Here is an 8,958-nt window from a genome sequence, read left to right on the forward strand (position 1 = left end):
ATTTTTCACAAATATTTCCACGTCATTAATAAAATACACACTGATTTTTTAATCATATTTTTTTTTTTACGAATTTCATACTGAGAAGAAAGCTTCAGCTCTGGTTTGACGTCACTTAAAACAGTTGAACTCCACAATCTGTAATTTTTTATTTTGAGTTTTACTTGTTGCCGTAAATATTAATTACCAATTGATTATCATTGGCTCAAATATACAGTACAGATATTTGACAGAAATGTGGTTTTCAGAACGGCAATATTTTTATGCTGTATATATATATATGTACATATATATACATACTGTATATGAAGTATATCTGCCATGGATAAGCTCTCAGCTCTGTTAGAGCCCTGTTCAACAGGTCAACTTTAGCGTCTTAAATCACGTTAGACAGAGTCACGAGGAGAGGCCTCCCTCTCTATCCTAATCAGGTCTGTTGAGGAAATCGCTTATTTAGGATAGGCGATCGTTTGTTTTGCGTGCATGAGGATGGAGTGGTTTTGATTAGTTTGGTCTGCCGCCCTGAACCCTCATTGAATGACAGCCAGACGTTGAGGAGACTGTCTGGGGAAACAGTCCGCATGAGATGAAGGCCAACTCCCCCTAGAAACTACCTAAGCATGCAAACAGAAGACCTTCCACTTTTTTTTTTCTTTCTTATATATATTTTTTGCCCTCGGAGACAGAAGTTATAAAACCTAAACATAGATTCAGCTCGAACGTTCCTACATGTTAAATCTGAAGAATAAGTTAAAACACAGAACAGTCGGAAGGGGGAAAACATGCCTACAACCACGAGCAAACTGTGGGAGGTGAAATACGTGAACCTGTATGATATGAGACAGTGAGAAAAGGTGCTATCTAGAAGTTTTCACAAACACAGAGAAGAAGAGAGCCGGCCATTTTGGAAAATATTTATCAGCCAATGAACACCTGGCCTGAACAAGGGAGGACAGGGAGAGACTGCAGGAGCTGAAAGAGAAACTCCTGAAAAACCATGAATCACCCATCTGAAAAGATCACGACCCCCAGCTTCGTGTTTGAACCAGTAGTGTGTGATGCCCACAGTGGCATTCAAAACCCCAATGTCTTTAGCTCTTCCTCCCCCTATCATTCCGACAGAGCGCATGGCTTGACGCCTTCGGCCCCAGCTCAATCTCACCACTGGCTTGCTTCCCATCTGTGTATGGCGTTGTCTTCTCCTTGTAGTGAAGGGGGGTTACCAGGGTTACCAGGAATGTTCAGGAGTGGAGGGGCGGGGATGCAGGGGAGCGGGGGGTCAAGGGGGGGAGAGGGGACGGGGGATGGGGAAACAGCTTCTCTGCTGCCGCCGCTAAAGCCAACCAAGCGGCTTCTGGCGCCGGCCGAGGAGCGCCCTCTAGTGGGGGAGGGGGACCAGGATGTCCACATAGTTGACTGGGAAGAAGCCAGAGTTGCCGTGCAGCATTCCCTCGTACCAGTTGTCGTCGATCTTGTTGGTCAGGGTGATGATGTCACCCTCCTTAAAGCCCAGCTCTCCCTCATTCTCCGGGTCGAAGTCGTACAGGGCACGGCAGCAGGGCTGGTCCAGAGGGGCTGGGGGGGGGGAAAGGTAGTCAGCAGTTGTCTCAGAAGTGAATGCTGGAGAACTGTAAGAAGACAGAAAGTGAGTGAACGACAGTCTTGGGGAGAAAGGGGCTCACCTGGTGACCTGGCTGAAAGGGGGAGGAGGAGAGAGAGAGAGAGAGAGAAAGAGAGAGAGAGAGAGAGAGAGAGAGAGAGAGAGAGAGAGAGAGAGAGAGAGAGAGAGGAGAGAGGAGGGAAGGGAGACAGAGCACATAGGTGAAATAATCAGCTGTCAGACTTACTGAGGAGACAAAAAGGAGAGAAAGATCAAAGGACAAATTGGAGGAAAATCAAAATGAAAGAAAGAACGAGAAAACAGACGGAGGAACACAGAAAACTGCAGCCGGAGAAGAGGAGACAGGAGGAGACAGGAGGAGACAGGAGGAGGAGACAGGAGGAGACAGGAGGAGACAGGAGGAGACAGGAAGAGACAGGAGGAGACAAGAGGAGGAGACAGGAGGAGGAGACAGGAGGAGACAGGAGGAGACAGGAGGAGGAGACAGGAGGAGACAGGAGGAGACAGGAGGAGACGGGAGGAGACGGGAGGAGACGGGAGGAGACGGGAGGAGACGGGAGGAGACAGGAGAAGACAGGAGGAGGAGACAGGAGGAGACAGGAGGAGGAGACAGGAGGAGACAGGAGGAGACAGGAGGAGACAGGAGGAGACAAGAGGAGGAGACAGGAGGAGACAGGAGGAGACAGGAGGAGACAGGAGGAGACAGGAGGAGGAGACAAGAGGAGACAGGAGGAGGAGACAGGAGGAGACAGGAAGAGGAGACAGGAGGAGACAGGAGGAGACAGGAGGAGACAGGAGGACAAGAAGGGAGGAGAAGACAGGAAACTCTCCACAAAAACAAAGTGGTTGACGGCGGGTTAAAGACAGTGATTTAGAGAGAGTTGTTTTCTCTCCTCACTTCACTCTGGGCTCACCTGGCGACCTGGCTGCAAAGGGGAGAAGGGGAGAAGGGGAGGAGGAGGAGGAGGAGAAAGAGAGAACAATAGAGGTGATTATGTCACCGTAACATTTGATAGAGTGATGGATGGAGGGATGAGTAAACGGGTAGATGGATGATGCAGGGATGGTTGGAGATGCAGGAATGACTTTGCTGGCAAATAAAAAGAGCGAGATTGTAGAGAGATGGAGAGATAGAGATGGAAAGAGTGATAGAGAGAGTGAGAGAGAGGGAGAGAGAGAGGTAGGTGGCTTATCTCTCCGCTCCCTCCTGCCTCACCAGGGGATCGTGCTGTAAAGCGGAGGAGTAAGCGATCACATAGGAAAGACAGAACGAAAACAAAAGCAGTTGTGTTAAATAAAGCATTAGAGAGTTAGGCCAGTGTGGATGGACGAGGGATGGAGAAGGGATGGACAGGTAAGAGGAGGTAGAAACAGACAGAGGAAGTGAAGGATGATTCTAGTCCTCACCTGGAGACCTGGCTGCTGAGAGAGGAGGGAAGAGAAGAGGAGCTGGGTTTGGGTTGTATTTGTATTTGTTTACACTTGACGGATGGATAGATGAGAGGAACAGGAAGAGAAAGAGACATGCAGACTGATGGAGAGACAGACAGACAGAGTGACAAGCAGGCAGAGAGAAAGAGAGACAGACAAGGTGGGAGACAGTCAGGCAGACAGAGAGAGAGAGAGAGAGAGAGAGAGAGAAAGAGAGAGAGAGAGAGAGAGAGAGAGAGAGAGAGAGAGGAAGGCAGTGAGAAAGACAGACAGAGAGACAGGCAGACAGAGAGACAGGCAGACAGACAGAGAGACAGACAGAGAGACAGGCAGACAGAGAGACAGGCAGACAGACAGACAGAGAGACAGGCAGACAGACAGAGAGACATGAAGACAGAGAGACAGGCAGACAGAGAGAAAAACAGACAGAGAGACAGGCAGACAGAGAGACAGGCAGGCAGACAGACAGAGAGACAGGCAGACAGACAGAGAGACAGGCAGACAGAGAGACAGACAGAAAGAGAGATAGAAAGGGACTTCCAGCCACTGCACAGCCAGCTGACAGATGGACAAGCAGGCACAGAGTCGCAGGACCAGGGATGGACAGATGAGGGAGGAGGAGAGCTGAGGCACAAAGCCTCCTACCTGGGGACTTAGCAGAACCGCTGTGAATACCTCCGTTGTGGTTCTCACTGATGGAGAAATCCATGGAGGTCCTCGGCTTGGGGACAAACTCTTTCCTGGGCTTGTTGGATGAATCTCTTATCCTGGAGGACGAGGACACACAACCAGGATGGAGAAACAATCATGAGCCTACAACTGTAGATGTGGCGTGTGGGTGTGGCTCAGTAGATAATGCATTTGACTATAACATCTCTACAACATCTCAACCTATGGGCTTGTCTACTCATGTCTACAGATACTAGTTTGTGTAAGACGCGTGTGTGTAGATGATGAAGTCCTGACCGTTCCTCCATCTTGCTAGAGAGCTGTGTGAGGATCTCAGCCGCGCGGCTGTGGTACTCCACCTGAGCTTGGACCAGGGACGCCAGCTGGCTCACCTGCTCGATCTGCTGGAACACAGGAGGAACGCGGGGACCACTGTTACATACAGCCGTCACGGCAACCGCATCCCCATTCCACTACTTCCTGTTTTCCCTGACTTGCAGGAGTCAGGTTTACGTTGAGGGTGCGTGCGTGTGTGTGTGAGAGAGAGTGGTGTAGCAGAGCCAACAACAAATCACGTACCATCACACCTTTCCCCTACCCCCAACAAAGAGAAAGGGGGTTTTCCCCCTTGTCCTTATCTCCCAGAGCAGGAGCTTCAAAGCTTCTGGCCCAGCATGGGGTCAGAAGGTAGACCAAAGTGGTCTTATAGTATGGAGACAAGGATTTTAAGGATTTTTTTTTTTTTTGTAGCTTCCTTTCCTGTTATGATAAATCAGTCAACCTTGATATAAAAATGATTTTAATCTACATAGTAAACCATTAATTAATCTTGTATTGTTATATTTTCAAGTATAAGCAATACATGGACATTTGAAATAGCTGAACTCAAGTTACCAACCACTTCACACCCATACGTCAACCTCATGGATGGACGCCCAGGTGGGAGTAACTGACCAATCAAAGAATTCACCTCCAAAAAGATACCCTTAGATTATAAACCCAGACTCACAAGCAAACCTGGCTTTTTCGCAAGGATTCACCGGAAGTGTTTGCGACACATCTGACCTATCTTTCTCAATCAGCAACTCATTGGACCACCAGGAACTTTAACAAAAGATTCCTTTGCTCTAACCGTTTGACAACGACGAACGGAACGTTGACTCTTCTTCTTCAAACTGACAACAGTAACTGAGATTTTGCAAAATGTCTTACTTGTGAACATTGGCATATTGTGATTTAATTTGTTACTTTTGCTTTAGTTTGCAAATGATTCAACCTAACTCTTGGTAGGATTAGTTAACATAGATTCTCCCATTGTTCTCCAGAAGCCTATACACTCTCTCTCCCTTCCCCTCCCTACACGCCTTCAACCCACCATCTGTATTCCGCTCTCATCATAGGTTAGGACCTACTGTATACTGATCGACTCAACTCACTCTCAACTAACCTATAACTTCTCTGGTACTTGTTCATTATAATTACATTTTCTTAAATAAATCATTGTTTATAATACTCGCGTTTCCGTCACATTATCTGATCTGCTCGACTTTCATAGAATTCACTACTTAAAATTAGACTGATTATTACGAAGGCTATTATTCAATAAGGTTAAATAATGTTTCCTCTGTTCCTTTAACAAATAAGAGGTGGTGCCCCGAAGAAATAAATACTTTATTATAAATTAAGTATTGCTAATCTTAACCGTGCAAACCCCGCTACAGTGGAAGTGAAGGATGGGAGGGGTGATGAATATTAAAGGTAAGACAGAGAGGTGAAGAGGAGGAGTGGAGGGGGAAGTAGAGAGAGGAGAGAGGAAGAATGGAGGAGTAAGGAAGGGGGAGGAGATAGAGGAGAGAGGAAGGGGGAGGAGAGAGGAGAGAGGAATGGGAGAGGAGAGAGAAAGGGGGAAGGAAAAAGAGGAGAAAGGAAGGGGGAAGGAGGTAGATCCACAGTCCTTACATCACTCTCCAGAAGGTTGAACATGCTCTGCTCAGCGATCTCCTTGGAGTCGTCAAACTTCTCCAGCGCCTGCTTGATCTCATCGTCCAGCACCTTGCCCTGACGCTTCTTCTTGTAGTCAAAGTCCAAACGACGACCCTCCATCTTCTTCAGGTGGTGCTGGACACAGGAAGGGGTAGAGACAACAGGGTCAAAGGTTAAACACTGTCGACGTCACCCGGAACAGATGTAATTGGGCTCAGCATTTATTTGGAGTCCCAAAAATATTTTTTAAGACCCCAAATAAAGCCATATGAAAAATTGTTTTACTTTAAAAGGATTTATAATGAGGAATTATATTGAAGTTAACAGTCATATAATCTCATTTTTCTCTGCGTCTTTGCACAGAGCAGAGTAATGTAACAGAACAGCATCAGACCCCGGGCTGGCCCCGCCTGCCCTGAGAGATCACAATGTCACAGTTGATTCTCCTTCCAGACAGAAGTAAACTAGTTTAAACAAATAAAGCTGTCCTCTGCTTCTTAACTTTATCTAGCTTTTTATTGATCTAGTAGTCTAGCAGAGATAGAGCACGAGAGAGAGACAAAGAGAGAGAGAGATGGATGTAATTGCATTTGTAACTGCAACAGAGGTTCATTTATCTCTCCCTCAGGGCAGCAATAGACTCCTTCTCTGAATGACTCTGGACATGAAATAAGTGAAGATGCTTGTTGATCTATGATGCAACTCGACAAAACACATATATGGACCTCGCTTTGTGCATGGGGTCATTATCAAGCCAATTAACAATGGTCCTAACCAGTTTCAGCCAGTGTTAACCAGTTTCAGCCAGTCTTAACTAGTTTCAGCCGGTCCTAACTGGTCCAGACTCACCTGGATCTCCTTCAGGTCCTTGTCGTGGAGGTTCTGGAGCGGGTCGATGAAGTTCTGCTTCACCTCCATGTCCAGAGCATCCTTCACCTCCCCCAGCTCCCTCATGGCCTCCCCAGCATCGATCAGAGCCAGGCCTGACACACACACACACACACACAAACACACGCACAACTGTTTAAAACAGCTACAGTTGTCTCCAGCTGTGCTCCCAGCTGGGGTGGAAGCCACGTCCCCGTTTACTCACCAAAGTTGGACTCCTCCCCCAGCTCTCGTCCAAACTTCTGCATGGACTCCCCCAGGATGGTCTCAGCCTGGGTGTAGCCCGGACCCTTCTCCTGCCCCCGCATCTTAGACATGGAGTTGATCATGCTCATCTTGGCCCTGGAGGCTGGGGAGACCAGGCACACACACACACGTACGCACACACACAGTCAGTCAGCCATCAGACTCCAAGCACCCAAACAGTGTGTGTGTGTGTGTGTGTGTGTGGTGTGTGTCTCACCTGGGTTGGGCTGTAGATACTCTGTGGTCTTAGTCATGATGTCCAACACCGCCCTGCTGGTGGTGTCCACCTTCTACACAGAGGAAGGACAGGAGGAGGAGAAGAAGAGGGAGGACTGTAGAGACTGTGTGGCACGAACACAGAGATGGAGGAGTAGAGATAAAGAAGGAGAGATAAAGAAGGAGAGATGGAGGAGGGGAGATGGTGGAGGAAGGCAGATGGAGGACGGGGAGATGGAGGAGGGTGATGGAGGTGGAGGGGAGATGGTGGAGGAGGGGGGATGGAGGAGGACGGGAGATGGAGGTGGGGAGATGGAGGAGGGGAGATGGAGGAGGAGGAGATGGAGGAGGGGAGATGGAGGAGGGGAGATGGAGGAGGAGGGGAGATGGAGGAGGGGAGATGGAGGAGGAGGGGAGATGCAGAGCAGACAGCTGGAGAGGAGGAGAGTTCTGCTGTTCCCATGCCTGTCTGAGGCTTGCTGCCAGGTCTCCACACACACACACACACACACACAGACACACACACAGCTATACACACACAGCTATACTCTGTGTGTGTCTATGTGTGTCTCTCCATCTGTTGAGGCAGGGACCGTTAAGATATGGACGGCCCCTTACACACACACATACACACACATACACACTTGCCTTTTCCATCTCGGTGAAGTCTTCATCGAGCTTCGTTCCTTCGGCACCACCCACCTTCTCGCTCACCCTCTGCAAGGAGAACACACACAACAGAACCGTGTTACAGAACCCAGCATGTTACAGAACACATACAACAGAACACTGTAACAGAACCCAGCATGTTACAGAACACATGGTGTTACACAACCCAATGAAACGTTTTCAAAATAAATATTTTTTCAACCTTTTTTTCCCAGAATATTTTTTCAACCTTTTTTTCCCAGAATATTTTTTCAACCTTTCAAAACTTTTTTCACACACTCAGTGAAAGGAGAGGAGAGAGGAGGAGAACAGAGAAGCCTAAAACAGATTAAAGCAGAGCAGAGCACAATAGAGTACAGTAGAGTCCTTATCAAGTAAAACAATTATATTCTTCTTGTTGCTTTTTGCCTTGCTCCATGATAGCTGTTCCAAACCACCATTTTCCAAGCAGCTGCTATTTAAACATACTTTCTGCTCTCAAATTGTGTCCTTGTCATCGGTAACAGAACCGAGACACAAGACTCAAATCAAGCAAACCTCATCACATGACAAATACCCCTGACCTAGCCTGTAATTACTGGGTGCACTTGTTTTAATACCACCGCACCTCCCTGCAATCTTATCAGAGGTACAGCACAAAGGTTGGTGCCACCTCTATTTTAATGACCATTATGATGTTACAATGGAAGACATATTGGTTTGACCTTGTGTCTGGTTCACACAACATCTCATTATACAGCTATTGGATCTGGGAGGAAGGTGTTGTGGTTAGGAGGAAGGTGTAGTTATTGCAGGTCATAATGAGATGGCTTTCTTCCTGATTACAGGTTCAGATTCAGGCTGGGAAGATGTGGAGAGAGAAGCCTTGTTTGTCACTCTCCCTCTCAAGTGGTTAAACACACAGAGGCACAAGACTGAACAGCTCCACACACACACACACACACACACACAATGTGTGTGGAGAAGGCAACCACACTCTAACTAGAGAGAGAGAGAGAGAGAGAGAGAGAAAGAGAGAGAGAGAGAGAGAGAGAGAGCATGTCATGTATGTACATGTAATATCTGTATGATTTTCATCATTATTCAGTTTTCTTTTTACATATATTTATTTTCCTTCTTGCTGTAATCAATTGTAGTTATTATTACGAATATTTCTCTTTATTTTAACAAATGTAAATTATACATTTGATATGTTCAATCTTATATGGCTTTGGCAACAATGCTCACTCATTTAT

General features: G+C 47.2%; 1 protein-coding gene across 1 annotated transcript in view; it reads right to left on the bottom strand.

Moving 5' to 3' along the window:
* Window positions 1-1,378: 1,378 nt before the first annotated feature.
* sh3gl2a (SH3 domain containing GRB2 like 2a, endophilin A1) overlaps window positions 1,379-8,958 on the bottom strand; it is a 31,020-nt gene continuing 23,440 nt past the window's right edge. Inside the window, exons 2-12 of the mRNA XM_084686918.1 lie at window positions 7,703-7,771; window positions 7,056-7,128; window positions 6,798-6,941; window positions 6,554-6,687; window positions 5,681-5,839; window positions 4,019-4,122; window positions 3,686-3,819; window positions 3,029-3,043; window positions 2,838-2,849; window positions 2,536-2,547; window positions 1,379-1,575 (exon numbers count right to left, since the gene is read on the bottom strand). Coding sequence (XP_084543044.1) covers window positions 1,379-1,575; window positions 2,536-2,547; window positions 2,838-2,849; window positions 3,029-3,043; window positions 3,686-3,819; window positions 4,019-4,122; window positions 5,681-5,839; window positions 6,554-6,687; window positions 6,798-6,941; window positions 7,056-7,128; window positions 7,703-7,771 — 1,053 coding nt within the window. The remainder of the gene's footprint in view (window positions 1,576-2,535; window positions 2,548-2,837; window positions 2,850-3,028; window positions 3,044-3,685; window positions 3,820-4,018; window positions 4,123-5,680; window positions 5,840-6,553; window positions 6,688-6,797; window positions 6,942-7,055; window positions 7,129-7,702; window positions 7,772-8,958) is intronic.

This window comes from Hypomesus nipponensis, chromosome 22 (assembly GCF_054491055.1).
Source record: "Hypomesus nipponensis isolate SF chromosome 22, ASM5449105v1, whole genome shotgun sequence".
NCBI classification, from domain to species: Eukaryota; Metazoa; Chordata; class Actinopteri; order Osmeriformes; family Osmeridae; genus Hypomesus; species Hypomesus nipponensis.